Source organism: Sinohyriopsis cumingii, chromosome 7, assembly GCF_028554795.1.
Source record: "Sinohyriopsis cumingii isolate HCF-2022 chromosome 7, ASM2855479v2, whole genome shotgun sequence".
In the NCBI taxonomy this organism is placed as follows: domain Eukaryota; kingdom Metazoa; phylum Mollusca; class Bivalvia; order Unionida; family Unionidae; genus Sinohyriopsis; species Sinohyriopsis cumingii.
In genome coordinates, this window is record NC_142967.1 from 133,702,828 (window position 1) to 133,723,984 (window position 21,157).

At 37.5% G+C, this 21,157-nt stretch overlaps 2 protein-coding genes across 6 annotated transcripts in view; one reads left to right on the forward strand and one right to left on the reverse strand.

Moving 5' to 3' along the window:
- The window catches only part of LOC149796163 (uncharacterized), a 35,840-nt gene extending 18,222 nt beyond the window's left edge, over positions 1-17,618 (reverse strand). The window contains exons 1-3 of one of the 3 annotated variants that reach the window (XM_089966098.1): positions 17,591-17,618; positions 3,210-3,371; positions 2,057-2,145 (exon numbers count right to left, since the gene is read on the reverse strand). In XM_089966098.1, the coding sequence (XP_089822224.1) occupies positions 2,057-2,145; positions 3,210-3,371; positions 17,591-17,606 (267 nt within the window). In that variant the 5' untranslated portion in view covers positions 17,607-17,618. The other 2 variants (XM_089966099.1, XM_089966097.1) reach the window with 2 other exon arrangements.
- A 101-nt stretch (positions 17,619-17,719) lies between these two features.
- Positions 17,720-21,157, forward strand: part of LOC149796164 (ubiquitin carboxyl-terminal hydrolase 19-like) — a 132,654-nt gene continuing 129,216 nt past the window's right edge. For 2 of the 3 annotated variants that reach the window (XM_089966100.1, XM_089966101.1), the window contains exons 1-2: positions 17,726-18,052; positions 20,029-20,160. In XM_089966100.1, the coding sequence (XP_089822226.1) occupies positions 17,920-18,052; positions 20,029-20,160 (265 nt within the window). In that variant the 5' untranslated portion in view covers positions 17,726-17,919. Of the gene's footprint in view, positions 18,053-20,028; positions 20,161-21,157 lie in introns of all 3 variants that reach the window. The other variant, XM_089966102.1, reaches the window with a different exon arrangement.

Genomic DNA, 21,157 nt, shown 5'->3' on the forward strand with positions numbered 1-21,157 from the left:
CTACTCTGGAGAACATGGTTTTTCTGTAGTATCAAGGTTTCTAAAGATAAGACAAGAATTCTTTATTTCAGACTACATAGTTCATACATTTAAATTAAAATATAGAGTAAAAACATAAAAGGTATATATATATATATATATATATATATATATATATATATATATATATATATATATATATATATATATATATATAATAAATCATTTATAGATAATTAACCAGATATTTTCAGCACACACTTCAAAATTTACAATTATAGTAGAATGCCAAATAAATGAAAATCCTAAAGGCTCCAATTTTTTTGTTTTTTGTTCTGTAGTTTCAGCTGTTGTGAGAAAAAAAAAAATCGGTGTTATTTTTAGACAGATATCCTTAATGTAAAAGTTAAATACATAAATGAATGGTATATACTCATATCATTTCCAACTGCAAACAACAACACAGAGCTATCTGCCATCACATGATGAGCCTTAGTTCTGGGTCTATGTTTGTTTTACTGATTAGGTCTAACAAACTGTAACATAAGTCAGCAGATCTGGGTTTATAATTATTGCAGCTAGATTTGACTTGCACACAAGTATATGTTACAAATTAAAGTCATAAATTCAAGTTACATCTTGAACAAAGTATTAAAAACATTGGATAGTTTTTTTAAGTTGCCCACGTTACTTAATTCTGAAACATAATAGTATGAGCATTTTATTTCCATATACATGGAGTTTCCCCACAGGTATTGTGCTCAATGTTAAATTTTGTTTTGATTCAGCAAAAGTTGTAATACATCAATGGAATAGTTGTCTTACAATTTTAGTAATATCACTGAAAATATCTAACTTTATGCTAATACTGGTTGATGTTAGACTACAATGCAGGAAACTGAATCCAATGATTGCTCAATGTGCCAATCAGGCATCAACAGCATATTTATCTGAAGATAAGCAAATATTTTATCCTGGTTCACAAACTGTACTTCTTACTCAGTTGGATATTTTCTCATACGTGGAGATGAGGAATAGTCTCTGCATCAAGATATTTTACTAAATGGAAGTAATCAAGGTAAGGCTTCCATTATCATGTGTGGTTTTCACATATTTGGTTTATTATTTTTAGCAAGACCTTCACAGAATTTAGTGTGATTCCCACAATTGTTTCCTAGAGTAGACCCCAACTTATTTTTTAAAAATTCTTGTAGTGTTTAATTGTATTACTGTTCTTAATATGTATAGATTTAAATGTATGTGCCCATTGTTAAATGACTGGGTAGGATTTTACATTCCCTTTTGAGGACTGGAGCCAGACAATATCTCATCACATCTCTTTAATATAATTAAGCTGGGTCAGTTTTAATCACTTTCTGCTATTATTACATTGCAATCTGTTTTTAGACTTAATCACACCATGGATTGGGAACAGTGGGGTACGTGTTACATCTCAGCTATCTAATATGCCCATAACAGAATGTTGTAATTTTTACTGATTGCACATGATTTCATTTCTTAAAAGAGCTTTACTGTTATGAAATCATCTTGATCCAGTACAAAGAGTGTTATTTAAATTTAATATCAATTTAGTTTATAACAACAGACATAAACAAAATTTGTTATTTAGTATGAACAAATGTAAAATCTCAAGTTCATGAAATATCAATACTATAACTGTTTCAGCATAAATTTCATGCAAAATACCATGTAAACTGAAATTATTCACCAATATATTATGGCTATTCAATTTAATGTACATAGTACCCAGGGAAGACACTTACCGGCCAATCAACAAAAATCATGTGTTGTTCATAACATCAGATTATCAGAAATGGATAGTATACAGATGCCATAAAATAAACACTACTTTATTTCATTAGATTCTGTGATGTAACGTTCCTACACCAAAAGAAGACAATTTGGTAAACTGTTGGAAATTCTATTCATGCTTTCTTTTTATGGCTAGTATCATGAATGAGGTCAACAAATGTCAAACAAGGTTGGAAACTTACAGTTATGGTTTGCAATGTATATAATGAATTTCAATAATAACTAAAGCAGTTGTCCTTCTCACCTTATGGTCCCATCGAAGACGCTGACTCTGATGAAAAGGCTCCCCAGTCTCCATGCTCTTGAAGATGGGAGTATCTAGAATATCTTCCTCTGTAAGAAAAGGCACAAAACAGATGATAAAATGGAAAATTAAAATGAATTATGGACTTGAAAAGTGAAACTTAAGGATCACTATTCTTGACAAACTGTCAGAACCAAGGTAATGACCCATACAAATTTATTAATATACCTTTCTTAAGGAAATCAAAGTTTCTCTCCTGAAAACTGTATCACTTTATAAGTAATGTTTAGCTGCTACTAAAAGTTACATGAAACATAATTTTATAGTGTAAAATTTTAAAGCTGACCCTACCTATGTGTCAACAAAATTGTCACTTTGTTAGACCAGATCAATTAAGAACACCTTCGGTTTTACTGCTGTGGCTGAAATCCACATCAGACGTGCTTGTAGTGATTACAGGTATAAGCATAAATTTCATTCAAATGCAATTACCTGATTACAACATATATTTATCAACATCTGCTCTGATAAGTGAATGCAACATTTTATATAGAAGTCATGCATTTTAGAGCATGTAACACAAAGGAAAGTAGAAACATGTACAGTGAATGTCACTTTTAAATAAAAAGTTAAAACATCTAATTCATGACACAATATTACAAGTATCATTGTGACATTTCTGCTGCAACATTTTAGACTGGTTCAAATAACATACATCATGGTCATGGATTGTGATAATCAGCCTGTATGCACTGCAAGAAAATGGCAGCATCCTATGTAATATGACAAATAGTTAGAATAATCATTTCCAAGGTGTTGTCCTGTTAACAGAAAATCCCAAGTGTACCAAATGAGACAGCAATCCACATAGATAAAGGTATCAGTGTTATTAACAAAATATTTCAATTTAAAGCATTTTCAGTAGTTTGGTTTATACCAACGGCATCCAATAAAGGAAAGAAAATGCCTCCAAAACATTTAGAAATCACAACTCAAACTATTCAAGAAAATCACTAATTTTGAGCATCTTTTAAGTGGATTTAGTGACACATGTGCTCAGATTCAAATGCAGATAAATATGACTGGAAGAACACATATCTAATTTTTTATGTACAGATTTTAAAACTACAAATTTATCATTATGTCACAGTACCTGTTAAAGGCGTCTCATTTTCTTCCTTTTTAGCACGACTAGATCGACTAAGCTTCCGACCACGCTTAGCTTTTGCTGGAGTCTTCAATTTGAGGGAAATATTCTTCCTCTGTGGACGAGGACTATTGGTAGCCATTTCTGCTTCTGCATCCAATTCTAGCTCTGAAATAGAGATGGGTTCCATATTTAAACATGATACAGCAATGGCAATGTACTGCATTTAAAGGGCACCTATTTATTGTGATCAATTTAAGTGACTTCCATTGATATGCTTTGCTGCATTTATTACATAACTATAATATACAGTCGCATGACCATCCAGGAAAACTAAGTGACATTATTCTGGAAAGATGAAGAAAATGTGCCTTCTTGTGGCATATCATTTGCATAACATATAAATATTTGTGTTGCCAACAGGTTGTAATAATGGTTCTGTTGAACAGTGTGTATTTGTTTTTTGTTGTAGGGTTTAACGCCATCTTTCAGCACACGATAGGCTATACATGGTGGCCAGTATTAATGGTGGAGGAAGAACCCAGCAAAACCCCAGAAAGAACCGACCCATGAGAAGCTACTGGCAAGCTTTCTCACATACCCACATTGGCCAAATCCGAGACTCGAACCCACACAGACAGAGGTGAGATGGCAGTGATCCGTAACAGAAAGCAATTTAGACCACTTGGCCACTCCGGGCACCTAAACTGTATGGAATCACACAAAATAAATCCAATATTTACATATGTACATATAAAAACATGAATAAAATCCACACTCTAATTAAAAAGATGAGAGTGACACCTCTCAAAACAGTCATTATCCACACATAAACGTACTTGGCATTGTTTGCATCCTATGAAAACTTCATGTCTCCTCCCTTCTCTAACACACATCTTGCATCTCCCACGTTTTGGGAACCACCCTAGCCAGTGCCTTAAACCTTCATTATCAACATTGGACAGAGCTTTTCTTTTCCTACTTCCCTGAAAGCCAGCAACCATATATTTGGCCAAGTTCATTCTGAATTCAAGCTGTGTTCTTTTCTTTTCTTTTCCGGACTTGGTTTTGATCTGGTGGTTTGGTGACTCTTTCATACATTTCAGGGCATTACATATCGCTGTATCAATGAGAAACATAAAAAGATATTTCCACCATTTCTTAGCTTTATGACAAGAACTGTTTCGCATTCTGTCTTGGTCTGCAATATCCACCCCACCCCCTTCGTTTTTTTAATACTGCAACTTTTAAGCAAGTTACTTTTTGTCGGCCGGTTTTTTCTCTTTGAGTTACACTGGATCTTGTCTTTCCAGGCAACAAAGACCAGAGTCTCTTTTTGCATAATTTTCATATCAACCTGGCTTTTTAAACCACTATTTTTTATAAAGATTCTGGCATTCCTTTCCTGTTTCCTCAGATGGTACAGAAGAGCCCATCTTGACGTAAATGTTCAAATAATTGGGGATTTGAAAAGAAATTGTCCATATAGATGTGGTGGTTTTTGTTTATTATTTTTCTGGTACGGTCTTTCACCACTCTAGATCCTAATCCTTCTTCTGTCATTCTCCCTCTCTGTCCATTGGGCTTTCCAACATACATTTGAAATTCATGGACGTAGCCGGTTTGAGGACGGGTTCTTTCCCAGACTTTAATGCCAAATTTTGTGGGTTTGGCTGGCAGATATTGCTTAAATGACAGTCTTCCTTTATAAGCAATCATGCCTTCATCAATTGACTGGTTTTATGGGAGGGTCATAATTTTCCAGGCATTTATGCAAAACTGTTGTAGAAAGGTCTTATATGGAAAATCGTCATGTCCTGGTTGGCCTCTGGGTGGGTTGGTGCTTGTGTCATTGGCATGGAAATATTTCCCTATTTTTTCAAACCTTTCTCTTGTCATGATTTCGGGTATTCCTGGGATCCCAAAATATACAGATGTCATCCAGGTAATGGAATATTTGGTATCTGCATAATACTCATGACAATGTATATTACAAGATATGCCCACATCTCCGTCATGCTGGTTTTATATCATTTCTGGTCTTGTTTTTCGTCCAACATTTTCTTGGCATAATCGTTTGTTTCTTTCACAAGTTTTTCCACCCGACATTTAGGAAAAAACATGAGGAAAAAATCAAGTTCAATTGTTGAACCAACATGAAAATCGAAATTATTGATCTCGAACACAGCAAGGTCACCACTCCATTGTGCAAGTGGGACTATGTCTTCCTCGTCATCCGATTCAAAATCACTTACATCTGGTGTTGAAACCGGACTAATATCAATATCTGATCCATTTTCTATGAATGTTCCATTAAATTCTTCAATATCGCATGCACTGAACCCTTCAAAGTCACTCATATCTGAATCAGAATCCATCCTTGTTTATCTCAACTACACGTGTTTCGTAAAATGCAGAAAACCTCTTACAGTGTGTCTAAATTTAACCTCTCAGCTTTCAAACTTGTATCAAAATGTTGAGTAAACAGCCATCTCAAGGGTTATGATAATTAAAAAAATGTAAACTTCGTACTTTCAACCAATCAAAGTTTAGTTAACATAGCAGTCATATCCGCATAGATGCGACACTGGGGTTTCGAATACTGCTGAACTTTACGCACATAAGCGACACTGGGGTAGTAAACTAGGCTTATCGGCAGTGCATATATGCATCAGTGGGGTTCTGGAGCTATTTATAGGAGACGCTTAGATGTGACAGTCGTAGCTAAAAGGTTAATGCTGAATGCCAAGCAAGGCAGTTGTTATTACCATCTTTAGAAGTCTTTGGTATGACTTGGCCACCAGAGCAGTGCAAAAGAAAAGAGATCCTTGGACCAAGACTATGAATGGGTTTATTAAGTACTACTTGTTTAGCTGCCAAATCATTCCATCTTTGCCAAAACCAAGAAGAATCTGTGGAAGTGCATTCACGTCAACCTGGTCCAGCTTGAGGGCTATGACGACCTGCAATATTTAATAAATGATCTAGTCATTGAGACCAATAAGATTTTTGAGGATAACCTTGTAGCCATACATTCCACCAAGGGCAGACTCAGTCTTAAATGCCCTATATACATATGCCAGATTTAGTAAAATATTGAATGTATGACTTTTACAGTAACTATGCAAGGTGTATTATGGTGTCACAGCACATCTCTATAACGATGCTGCTGGAGGTGAAGACAGAAGAAATTCACATAAACATGGTGCAGAATGCCAACCTCTTCAAGTGATTTCCCAGAAGGTCTTTGATGGGACTATCTCTAAGATGTACTCTATCATGCAAGCACAATCCGAATGGCTCAAAGGTGCAGTGATATCAATGGTCAAGGTCAACCTCCTGCTAAAACTACAATCCAAGAACTTCATGCAGATAAGGGAGTTTTGCCATATAAAAAGAACCATCTAGAGCAAAACACACCAGATAGTATATAGCTCGATAAAACTGAGCCTCTCCCAGCTGTGTATGAAAAAGTGGATTGGATCTGATGGGATCATGAACTGAGCCTATGGCCACATACAAACACAGGTAGTGGCTGACAAACAGTCAGTAGAGTTTTTAATGCCATTTTTCAGCACACGATAGGCTATGCATGGTGACCAGTATTAATGGTGGAGGAAGAACTCAGGAAAACTGTGGGAAGAACCACCAACCCATCAGAAGCTACTGGCTAGCTTTCTCACATACCCACATTGGCTGAATCCAAGACTCGAACCCATGCAGACAGAGGTGACATGGCAGTGATCTGTAACGGAGAGCGCTTTAGACCACTAGGGGTGTCAGCCGGATCAGGGATAAGAACAGCTAGCCATGATGAAATTCGACTAGAAAGTACCATCACCAGAGGAAGGTGCTTCTCCTTGCACCCCCTGGAAGGCCACTAGATTTGTAGAATGCATGGCAGAGTTTGTTGTATGGCCTAGCCACATACCCAATATCCCAAAGGAGAAAATCTCCAATCTGTCTCAATGTAATTTTTGCTGGGTGAGAATACCCTTGAGAGTTGGGTATCTTCAGGCATGACCGACAACTGTTCTCACATAATATCCTGGCGAGGCCGCCAACCATCTACCCCATCAGGGGACTTAATGAGGGTACGGCTTGAGATTTCCAATATGTCCAGTATACTACACATATCGAGGAATGATACTGAATCAGTGGCAGGGCAGATTCCATTCCAGCTTTCCATGTGTGTACATGAAATGCACCAGGACCAGCACCAGCGCATTGATGGGCTGCTCAGGTGGCTTTCCCAGACACATCACAAGTGACGAGTGATGAATGTAGTCCGAGTTTCTTCTGACCCTTGCCACCCTATTTGTGATATCTGGACATGCTGGGGTGTTCGTTTAAAGTTGGTTGTTGCTGTTGTAGGGTTTAACACCATTTTTTAGCATACGATAGGCTATGCATGGCAGAGGAAGAACCTGGGGAAAACCCCGGTAAGAACCACCAACCCATGAGAAGCTACTGGCAAGCTTTCTCATATACCCACATTAGCCGAATCCTAGACTCGAACCCATGCAGACAGAGGAGTGATGGCAGTGATCCGTAACGGAGAGTGCTTTAGACCACTCGGCCAATCGGGGCCCCGTTTAATGTTGGTATCAAGTGACTATTGGACCACTGATGCCATTGACATGTAGATTGTGAGATTTGTGTAGTCATGTGACTCAGAATGCAAATAATGAATTCCAGAATGAAGACATCAGCCATGTACACCTCATTAGGAGTCAGAACGTTAAAACACTTTTGAGCATTGCTGGTCAGCAAATTTGACAAATGGTCTGTTTTCTCAACCATTCACTGGCGGTATCTACTGGGGCCCTGGCAGCCAATGCCAGCTGCCTATCCCTTCCAGTAAACAATGGGGCTATAACAGATGAATGAAAGATGGGTCTCCACCACTCCAACCTACTGAGCCATCTTTACATGGTTGCATACCCAGTGAGCATAAGCATGCAACCATTCACCTGCCAATTGCAGATCCCTTCATTTGGTCTTTAGGTTGTGGACCAGGTCAACAGTGGCTTTTTGTCAGTCCCACATGTTGCAGTGTATGCCAGGCTGGTACCATGTAGCATCCATTTGATTGATGGGTACCCCACCATGATTTGGGTTTCTGGCAGCATCTAGCTGGATGTCAGACCAGATCCCAGGCCAATCATAGCACAGCAGGTGCTTTCCCTGGAATAGTTACTAAAGGCAGCCCTAAACATTTTGCCACATTGTTCCCACCACTTTTCTACTTTGAGTTCCACATGAATTTTACTTTCTTCATTTAGCACACAGTGCAGGCCTATAAGACAGCAAAAGAGATGTAGGATAGAACTATGATGTCAGCAACTGTTCCAGTCTTTCACCAGCACCTTAGACAGTATGCAAGCATTTTTGGAGGAATGCCGCATTCAATAAAAATGGATGTCATTTATTTGTCAGCCACATTGAGGATTAAAATGCCCCAGCATTACCACATTTGTGTGTTGTAGATTTGTCTGTCTGTAGCAGCAAGACCTATCTGCTGCTGAACCTCCTCACAAACTGGATGCAGTGGGAGCAGCTCTATGTGGTCACAACCAGAGTGGATGACCTGGCATATATTATTCAGGGCAGAACTAAAGACTTGCTGCAATGCCACCACAGATGACCAAGCAATCTATGATGTGCTATAATAGATTATGAATGAAACTGTCTCCTAGAAGATTTCACTGCTAGTAGTGGGCAGCCAATAAAAGATGACAGGGTCAAAACTGTGGAAGATTCATTAAACTTCTGTTCCAGCATCAATGATGCCCAGTACCAAATCACAACAAGAACATTTTTTGTCTATGATGACTGCATGATGGAAGGACAAAAAGAAACTTACCAACCTCTTTAGCTGCGAAAGGCACATGACGATATACTTTACCTAGCCCAGCATAACATTATGCAATTCATGAAGAGGAATAAAGCCACAGATAAAATACACCAGCTTGAGGACTGTCTTGCTGTATGCGGTAAAGCAGTTTGATCTGGAGTCAAGTCTTTGAGGTTGAAAAACAAAAACTTGCACCTGTCATAATGCCCATTATGGCTGCAGCAAAGGTCACAGAAAAAGCAAGCAAGGCCATGAAGCAGCCCAATGAGGAGTGGTAAGAAACTAAACTCCCCATGGCATAGATGCCTCTATGTGGGCACGAAAGCCAAACCAGGTAGGTGTCTGAAATTACAGCCACACAGCAAAATTATACTAAAGAGACTCGCCAGTATATTATAAATAAAAGACCACTGATGGCTATGGCTGATGCTACATCCAATCGGAAATAACGTCTCTCACACATAGATTAAAAAAAGAACATCTGTATCAAGGTGTACTGATCCATGGCAAAAGTGGGTGTATCAAGCCATCAAATAGCTACTGTTGATATCAACTGCGACAACAAACAAATTCTTGCACATTCACAGGTATTTGTTTTGATAGCTGGTTGACCAATAACTCTTTCCCAAGCAATTGGCAACTATCACTGATTGATTTCCACAAGTTATCCTTTGATGATAAAACATTCAAACTTGTGTTTCGAATCTTTAACAGTAGTATGTAAATTGTGTTTTAAGAACAGAATTGGTCATCTGGATATTTTAACTGCCGCTTATACATGGTTTATTCCATAAAATCAATCTGAAACCAATAACGGGGAAATAATGGCACAAAGTGCTGTGTCTGGGAAGAACCATTTTATTAGACTCTTTTTGAAAACCATTGGGCAAATATATTCAGAAAAATGTACATCTCATAGAAAGCAAAGTCTAGGTATTATGGTATTTAAGACTTAGCTTTAAAATGCAATTATGTGGGTCAGAAACATATGGGACAATGCTATATTTTGGAATTCGTGAAGAGTGCTGTAAGGTCAATGTTATTTTCTGAAGACTCCTATTTATCAAAATACAAAAGAATAAAAAGCCAAAAAATATTATTTAACCAATGTTTAACATTGCTACAAGCAGACAGACAAATAATAGAACCATACATTTGCAATCCTATCAATAGGCTATTGTAATAAAGCCATAAAGCGAGTGGTTACATTATTAAAACCCTCTTTTTAAAAATAATTGCACTAACATGCCCATCTTGATTTGGTTGGAAAGAAGGATTTAATTCATATACCGACTATAAAGGAGCCATATCTTTCATTTTATGCATTCCATTGTATTCTTTATGACTAGTTACAGTACTGTTTTATCGGCAACAACGAAATTAGGATGAACAGTACGATCTGAAGACACGCGTGCATCTGCCTCATGTACACGGTACAGGGGTTGTTTCAAACAAGTTTAGAAATCTTTCAGGTGCCATTATATTGAACTTTTAGAAAGTAAAAAAAACTCTTAAGGATAGCTGATTAGGCATTTTTATTAATTTGCAATTAAATTAATGTATTCTTGTTACTCAATTAAATTCCAATACAATGTATAGTTTCTACTTTTCTCTTTTAATGTAATATGGCCAAATTACTCTACATATGAATATGATACTTTTTATACATGTACGAAATGTGTTTATAATATTTATAAAACTTACAGCATTTTCATTTTCTACTCGAAAATAAAGTACTGCTTAAATCCAGTGTTCAGTACAAATATGCATACTGAGAAATAGAGGGCCATAATTCAAATAAGAGAACACACACACACATATAATACATTTCTTGCTTTGGTTTTCCCTGTTAAGTTCTCACTTTTCCCTATTCTGTCAGGAGAAGTCCCTTCTCCCCGAAATTAAAGTCTCACCTGCTAGCCTGACGGATGCAAAAAGGTTACAAGTTCTTACAATATAGTGTTTTTAAAAGGATCATCAGTATAAGGGAAAAGCTAGCTGTACCTAATGAAAGGGCATTTGCTGAGTGTACCTGTAACATGACCAGTGGAGGCAGTATTGGTACCATCTTAATTCATAGCTGGCACATAACCCAAAGGTCAGAGAGGCCCACCCAGCGATAAACCAGACCTTTCCATAGCTATTTATATCTTCACATCAACTTGTATATTATCGGTATGAGTCATAAGTGTATGCAGGTTTGCATGCAGCAAAGTTGCATATTTTAAAGAAACAGGTGACATTAGACCCATGTATTGTCCATCAGTATCAACACAGATTTTAGAGGTGGATTTATCGGACTAATGCTTGATGGTGCACATAAATTTGCGGACTATAACCATCGACACCATTTTCTCTTGCAGATCATCACTCTGCAAGGCATCGCAGCACCCCGACATGTCTCTGAAACACCACTGACAGCCATTTCCACTGATGTTTACATGCAGGATGAGGTCAAGTGGCTGCCAGGGAACAGCAGGCATAAGGCTAGCTTTATTAATCTCAACACCTTGCTTGGGAACAGCAGGCATAAGGCTAGCTTTATTAATCTCAACACCTTGCCAGGGAACAGCAGGCATAAGGCTAGCTTTATTAATCTCAACACCTTGCCAGGGAACAGCAGGCATAAGGCTAGCTTTATTAATCTCAACACCTTGCCAGGGAACAGCAGGCATAAGGCTAGCTTTATTAATCTCAACACCTTGCCAGGGAACAGCAGGCATAAGGCTAGCTTTATTAATCTCAACACCTTGCCAGGGAACAGCAGGCATAAGGCTAGCTTTATTAATCTCAACACCTTGCAAAGCTGCAGGAGTCATTGAGTAACACTCCAGACAATACCTGACCACCTGGTCTACTTTGATACATATGGCCATGGCGTCACCACCTCAGATGAGTGTATACCTCTGACAAATCAATGATGGCAATCCACTGGTCCTTCCACTCACCTACTCTACCCTCCTTGTTTTAAAAATAGGTGATGGGCCATTTGGTGGCCATATATCCATCTAAGTGCTTAAAGTGATAAACCTCAATCCAATGCCAAGTACAAAGCTGGATGCAGCAGCATCACTAACCCACTGGTTCATTTAGAACCAAACAGGCTTTGTATACATGTGTGTTTTATTACCAACAAAAATCACATTTTTGTAAAAGTCCAGTCTTGGACCAGGTGCTAGCCCTGCTAAATATTTTAGTTCCTCAACTGCTCAGAAACATATCAAAATTGTTACCATAGCACATAATTGCTAGTGTGAATCGGATCAGAGGCAGATTCAACCATAACCTTTTGAACTTCCTGTGACCTTTTAGGCAGTGTTTACATTGGTTACATTGGACATAAAGCTGTACCCAATAACTCCTTCATAATTCCAGTTGCACCATGGCCCAAAACTCAAAAGAGTGGCCAACTCAGTCAGACACCAGACATTCCACAGCTATTTATGTCTGGCCCTTATCCACTGAGGTGCTAAATTGTGATCCAAATGCCATGTGCTACTTGATGCTGTGCTGTGCTATTGCCAACATGCTGGTTTGTTCTGAAACAATCTGGGTGCACCTTTATGCACAAAATATACAACCCTTATGAATGGCATATGGGCAGCTGATAAAACAGCCTATGATGTGGTAGAAATCAGTTATGTAAATAATTACTGTTTGGTTTAACATCACACATTTTTTTTTAAAGAACAGACTTGGCCAATAACCAGTTATTTTCATTTGCAAGATACATTTTCAAAATGGGGGCCCCGAGTGGCCAAGTGGTCTAAAGCGCTCTCCATTACGGATCACTGCCATCTCACCTCTGTCTGCGTGGGTTCGAGTCTCGGATTCAGACAGTGTGGGTATGTGAGAAAGCTTGCTGGTAGCTTCTTGTGGGTCAGTGGTTTTTCTTTCCAGGGTTTTCCTGGGTTCTTCCTCCACCATTAATACAGGCCGCCATGTATAGCCTATCGTGTGCTGAAAAATGGCGTTAAACCCCACAACATTTTCAAACTGAAGAAAACAATCTATTTTCTTCAAAATATTTGTCTTACACAACTGCTATAAACAACATAATGACAGTCAGGAAGGTACATGCAGGTCTATTATGGATAAGTGTACTGGTTTTTATACCTATGCCTTCTTTTAAGGAGTATTCTAAAATTTATATAGTAATGCAACTTTTAATGCTTTATTTATTTATTTAACATAATGTGTCACAAAATGATATCCGATACACATGTGAGTGCAAGTCAAAACCAGCACAATGTTGGCTGGTATGTGTTTCATCTGTGTGACGAAAATGATGCATTATATATTACTTAGAGAAAAATGAATTTAAGATTAAAATATGTTTCTTTGATAACACTTACTTAAAGCATTCAAATTTAACAAACCCCACATCTTGATTATAGTTTCACCTACAGCTCATTAAAAGACATTTGTAAAAAAAATACCTTGAATGTTATGTCTCAAATGCTTATGTTTCTCTATTTATATGTGACATTTAGCAATTCTTGTATTAAATAAGAGGAATATTTAATTTCTTTCAGTATATGTGAAGAACATGTTCAATATTTTATACAGTAGGGTGAAAAAGCACCAGGTGTAAATCATACCCTGCTGCTCCACTGATACACATGTTAGTACCTCATGCATGAGAAGGGGTACTAATATTAGTACTTATTTGCAAGATACATTTTCAAACAGGTACTGGGCACTAAAGCTGTACCGATTAATCGACCATACTCATAATTGGGCCATTAGTACAATCGTTATCAGCAGAAATAATCGGTGCCAATGTAAACAAATTTTCAAAATATAAATTCAATCATAACATTCATCTTGACATGGCCTGATTTTTAAATCAGAATTAAATAGTGGAAATTAAGGAATGAACATTTGATTTTGGGGGTTAACTGAAAGACAATATATTCTTAAAAGTAAATACTTTTTAACACACTTGTGTAAACTACCACGGATTGTCTGCACACAACAAATTATCAATACCATTCATGCACTCATCCCAATCACAGCAGCCAATTAGCCAATGAGGCCTTGTGTGGCTGTTGAACTTCCAACATACAAATTAGCAGATAGATATGCAGATTAGATAGCTCATGAAATTTCCAACTACTACGAAACTATCACTTGCTATAGTTAATCTGTTCTTTAACCAGTCCAGCAATACTGCTAATCAACAAATAGTGGTCGCATGCAGAAGCAGCTGAACGCTAACATACAAATATTATGCAACATTGATACTGGTATGCCAGTGCCAGCAACATTACCCCTGGATACCCCAGCTGCTGAGCTGCTTCAGCACGCGATTCACAGCATAGTGCTTGCATCCATCCAGCCACGTGGACAACTCAGTAGTAACTTACTTGAGTTAAAACATTGTTTCAAGAGCATGAACTGATTGGTGTATTAATATTGACTAGCGATTGTACACTGTTAAATATACTACCAAGCCTTTGCATAATGTCAAACTAGAAACACTCAGTTAGTCTGGAATTACTTCAGAGTAAATGCAGTCGACGAGTCCAAGGCAAAGTGCACACTTTGCAAAGCATGCATTTCCAGAGATGGAAAGGATTCTAAAATATATATGACATCAAAATCTTGTCCAGCACTTGCACTGCAAGCACATCGTCAAACATGGCCTGTTCCTGGCAGATGAAAAAGAAAAGGATGCTGTGCAGTTAACCTCAGCAGCTGCAGCAACTACTCGTACTCTGACTATTGATATCTTGCTGGACCAGAAGCAGCCATTTGCATCTGACGACCTGAGAGCTAATAGTTGGCCCAAAGCTATTGCAGAGTTCATGGCAGTAGATGTGCAACCATTTTCCGTTGTTGAAGAAATTGGATTTCGATGTCTGATGGCCAAGGCAGAACCACAATATAAAATTCCAAGTCAGAAGCACTTTTCCACATCTTTGATATCTGACATGCATAAGGCAATACAAAGCAAGGTGTGTGGTTTAGTTTCTGCCCAATCTAACCTTAGTCTGACCTCTGATGTGTGGTCCGACCCATCCATTGGCATAGCCTTGCTGAGTCTTATGGCACACTGGCTGAAGGAAGACTTTCAGCGGAAACAGGTGATTTTAGCAGCAACGCCTCTCCATGAATCACACACAATATTTGGTGAACAAACTGGACAAATTATGCAAGGAATACAACATTACCAAATTTCATATCCACGTTCTTCTGCCTGACAGAGGTGCAAATATGCTTAAAGCAATGCATCTGGCTGAAATCGACAGTATCAACTGTTTTGCACATGCTGCCGCTCATTGTCAATGATGACATTCTGTTGCAACGAGCTGTCAAAGATGTTTTGGCTATCTCGCAATCCATAGTCAGCATGTTCTGGCATTCCATCCTGGCACAACAGCAGCTCAAAGAGCAGCAGGAAACATTTGACGTTGCCCATAAGAAACTCATCAGGATATCCAGACATGCTAAAATTCTACATACAATATGTTGGTTTCATTATATCAACAAGAACAAGTCTTTGGGGCTTACGCTACTCTCTCTGACCTGCCTAGCCTAACAGCCCAACAGTGGGTCTTGATTAACAATACTGTGGACATGTTAAGCCCATTCATGGACATTACTAAGGAAGTAAGTGATAGCCAAACATCAGTATCCATCATTCTTCCCATGCTGAAAAAGCTCTGAGCAAAGAAACAGAAGAACTGAAACTGAAACAAACACCACTGGATCATCAACATCGTGTCTTTGGGATTTGTTTTCTGTGGCCTGTGACAAACCTGTCTGTACTGTCAATGAAACAACCCACGTGGATGATGTCATTGAGGCGATGTTTGAATTGTATCTGGCTAGCCCTCCACTGCCACAAGAAGAAGACAAATACGGCTGGTGGAATGCTCACAGGTTTCAGTTCCCCTATTTGGTCAAATTAGCTAGATGCTATTTGTCTCCACCAGCTTCAAGTGTTCCAAGTAAGCAGCTGTTTAGTGGCGCAGGCCAGATTTTTTGGGATCGTTCCTTGGCAAGAAGAGAGAAGTGTTACTGTTGCTTAAAAACAATCTACCTCAACTAGGCTTTCAGTATTAGCTGCAGCCAGCAGTGACATCTAACTTTAGTCTTAAAGCATGCATATTATTAATTTTAATTATTACTGGCTATCGCTATGAACATTTTTTTTAGTCATTTATTGAAATCTAGTAATGGTGACCTGCATCACTGAACGTAAGTTAAAGGACTAGCTTAATACATTTTCAGTCATTTATATCTTGAATTGGCAAACCATAAGTTTTATCAGTGTAAGTTTTAAAGTTTTTCAAGTTTTATGTTTGTACAATCGTTGTTTTCTATAAATAGAAATGTACATCTTATCCAGTTTCTATTTGTTTTTGTATAGAAGTTCAAATTCATGTGCCGCACAAACAACATTCTTATAACTCACACAGCAAAACACCTGCTTGAATTACACTAATAGGTTTATGCTTCTGAACCAGTCATTGTTATAAAACAAAAAATAATTAAATAATCGGTCTCATAATCGGTATCGGCAATTTTAATAATCAGCTATAGACGGTATCGGCAAATAATGACATCGGTACAGCTTTTCTTGGTACTAGGGCCTAGAGGTACTACAGTCTGATAATACAAACCAGTTTGTTTGTACCCCCCTACCGATTTAAATAATGGAAACCTTTAATGTGATAAAAAGTGCAAGGAACTTAGTCAATTCATTCACTGATTTATAGCTTCTAACCTGACTCTGAATAGAGTGGCTCTAACACCTCATCTTATGTGCATTTTATGCTTAACTCAAGTTTTCAGTTAATAGACGAACATGCTCGGATCCATTTCCAGTTTCTGGACAAGTCCATTTTCAGCAAAGGGGTGTATCACGACTACAGATGTACATAAGTCGTCTGCTTCCGATATTTACAATGTCGAATCAAGCAAAAGAAAATAATGACAACTGCAAATTTGCTTTTCATTTGGATTTAACAAGCGGTTTAATTTCTGTGTTCATGTACGCAGAGGGATATAATTCGAAACTCTCAAAGTTATGTAATTTACGCAATTATTCAGCAGCTGCCGAACAGGATGAACTACGTCATTATGTTGTCTGATGGAAATAAACTAGCCTATAGTGTACGGAATATGGCGCCGTGTTAGTATGGAAAGTCCGTTAAGCATGAAATGGTGCAGGGGATGCCAGCATTAGTGCCATTCTGGTCACAGTCAGGTTAGAAATTATAAATCACGTTTCAATTGACTTAGTTCTGTGCACTTTTTATCACAGTAAACGTTCTCGTTTTTTAAATCGGTAGAGGGGTACAAACAAACGGGAATGTAGAGTCAGACTATAGGCCTATACGCATTGAAAGTGAAAATGAAACACCTGTAAAATTACCGTATATCGCATTTTCAATTATAACTTTCGTGCACTGGTATACTAGAAAGGCTTCGTAATATAATAAGAATTATTTCTGGGTGTTTCCTTTTGTGCATAAACTGATTTGTTTTGTTTGTTTTCTGCAACACGCCGGTTAATTACCTTGATCAGCCTCCATTTTGAAAAGTGAGACGAATTGGTAATGTAAAATAAAATTTGGTTGGATGAAGTAATCCTTATTTGCAAAACTGATTTTGGTTGGTTCATGTTTCTGTCGCTTACTACAGAGACAAAAAAAAAAGGTTTTGACAGCTTTGGAGTCTAAGGTCAATATGTTAATACTAATATATCCTCGTCTATTTGATCATAGTATTTCATATTGTCTTTGATTAATCTGTTGCACAAACAAAATAGATCAACAGAGTCGCAAAAGAAAGCGCACCAAAAGCGTGTGCTCTGACACGGAACAAATTAATGAATTGGAAGTTATCATGGAAGATAGCAACAAAGAACCATGCGCAAATGGGGAAGCAATCTGCGAAGAACACATGAATAGAAACATCTCGTCAAAAAGAAGGAAAGACTTCGACAGCGATAAAGAAAAAACTAGCTCAAGCCAAAAGAGTGTGTAGTTGTTCGTTTTGTGTGCTTTTTTCTATCTATATCGACCCAGTCTGTTCGCACGGCGGCAATTAAGTCTAGTCCTACAACTTAAGACACATCACCCGATATTTTTGTTCGGGAGGGTGATAGCACTAAAACAAGAACAGCATGTGCTATGTCTTACATTGTACGACTAGGCTTTCATGTACTGACCTGTAGAGACTATTCAAGAGCCGCTGTGAACATGACCCTACATTATATTATTCGCTCACCCTTCCGTGTTGTGTACCACCACCACCTCCTTTAAATACACTAGGCATCAAGGATATAAAACTTGTCCGAAACTTGGTAATGTCATTCAGTCATTTATAACTTATGATTTCTGATTGTCGCCAAGGGGTCCCAAAACTGGGAACGTGGGGTAAGGGTACAAAGAAATGGTAGCTGGAGCGAAAACTATTGGCAGTTCGCACAGATTTGTAACAGTTGTATGAATAACTAACCTAATTCACACAGCATTTGTGTACTTACTACGGTGGAGTATTTATACAAATCACAGCTATCAGAAAATTTTGCATTCAATAGTATACATATTTTTGTCATTGATTACCTTGAGTGCATTATTAGATACGAATGTATTCATGGTTGAAAGATAAAATGTGTATATAGAGTGTATATAGCATTGCCCCATTCTTCTAGCATATTCAGCAGAAATAAACATTTTTTAAAAATATCGTCAGAACAAGTAATGAATATTTTGCCAAGTCTATTAATGTAATAGGCAATGAAAATTGAAAAAGATGGGATAGTTATTACTTTATTGACAACAAGCAATACAGCCACAATATTACAAATTATTGCACTACTTCCATGGTCTTTGCATCCCGCATCACCGTTAATGCATAGGTATGACTCTTGTCACCTGAAATAAATGCATTATCCAATGTAAAATATCTACTTTCCTCACAGGGGCTTGTGTATCATTGCTTACAATTGACCTCTCATACATGTACTATATAATAACTATAAGGGAGGACACTTGTCTTCTTGCTTGCATGACCTATTTAAGAATAAACACTGATATTTGAAGCTATGCATTGCATAGCTTAATAAATTTGGTACCAATATTTAGCTCAGGCATTTGACTGTTCATCCCTTCAAAAGACTTAATATCATACTTTAAGGAATGCCAAATCATTTTCCCATGCTACTGCTCAACATGGCCCTGATTGCGCCTGTTAATATCCAAGAGCAATGCACTGAATGGAATACTGCCTTCTCATTGGCCAAAATACAAAATGTCATTTTCTTTTATATGGATATGGCTAATATTTTGAGATTTACTTAATATTAGGACAGCGATTTTAGGACCAGTAAGTGTTGTCAGTCTGTAGAGAATGCCAGTTACAGAGTGGCCAGATAGGGAGTTGTTACTTTTGTTTCCTTTCTTTGTGCAGTTTATATGATAGTCATGAATTGATGTATGTTAACAGTATATCTGTTTACTCAAATTCATTTATATCATCCACTCAGGAGACCATCTTGAACTGGTCTTGATATATAGGTACAATGTGTATTGATTTGGGTCTTAATTGGACATTTGAAAAGGAACCGTTATAATTGTGTATTTGCTATGAATGGTTTAATATTTTTTATAACACAAAATGAATGGAATATATAATTTACAGGACATGTATATCACTCTGCAGACTCGGAGATGTAATATTGGTCTGATATTCCCTCCTACATATTGTAAGTGGTCACTGAGGAAGGCAACATTTCTGACCAAGATGTGTACCAAAATGATGTTGCAACTGAGAAGGTCTTGGACTCTATTGCCAGCATTGAGCTGAAGTGCTGTTAAACTTTATGCATACAAAAAATAAATGATATACATGCATAAATACATACAAAATATGTAAAGATAGCATTAGTCACAAATAATTTCAGAAAATTGTGATGTTCTTTGTTATTTTATACTTTTCAATATTTTTCAGGACCAAGACAGGAATGGAGTCAAACAGACAACACAGTAGCCTTAACCTTAAGAATTGATGAATGCCCGGTAGATCAGTTGAAAGATATTGGTGTTGAATTCACAGACAAGAGTGTAACATTAACATTACCAGGTACAGAAGCCATACCATATAAAAGTCTTAATTTATTAACACTTAACACTGGATCACAGAAGATACATCACCTTGGAATAATCACCTGACCATGCAGAGATGGAAAAATACTCAAGTCTTCTACTTGCACGTTAACATTAGGAAGTTACTCCCTGCTATCTCAAAATCCATAACTCCGTGAAAAACTAAAAAATGTCAGTCTGTTTGTGTGTGTTTGTTTATATATAAAGGTATTAATGGAAATAACTCTTGGAGGTTAACTCCCCTCATTACTGCTGGATGGCCATCCCAGATGCTGCCAGTGTAAACTTTGGCTTGGAACTGTTAACATGCTTCTGATGAATTCATTACAATTTATAATCAGTTGTGACCATCCATTTTTTTTGTGGTATAGAAAGTAAAATGGTTGATAAACCTGGTGTATGCAACATCTGAATTTTCCTTGTGAATTTATTCATTTTTATACATGTTTTAGTGCAGGTTATTGTCCCTGTGATGTTGATAAATGACTCCATGTCCAAGGTTTTAGTAATATTACATAAGCTGCTTAGTTAAATCAGCTGTAAGTTGTGCAATCCGGGTGAATGATATCAGGCCCACTTGGGCCTTTTGTTGGCATATGTGCCCCAGACTTGTATCCGCAAATTCTCTATGCAGAGACAGTGGGCACCTGAGACTAATTGTGTATAAAACATTCAGGGGAAACCCTTTTTGCACCCTTCATTATAACACAAATTCTGATATTACACTTCATTTTGGCATCCAGTTTTTGAGCTTTACTGTCCTTTTATTCTCTGACACTAGTAAGAACATGGCCAAGCTGATAAATAGATAAATAATTCATTTCTGTTTCTGAAACCTTGGATTTCAAGTCAGAAATAATGTTCTTATACAGCAATTAATAATTGTGGGGCTAAGTGTTCAGTCTTTCTTGCTGTATCAGTGGTCACTACAAAATGTATTCATCAATCTTTGGATTATTCTCATTACAACAGGG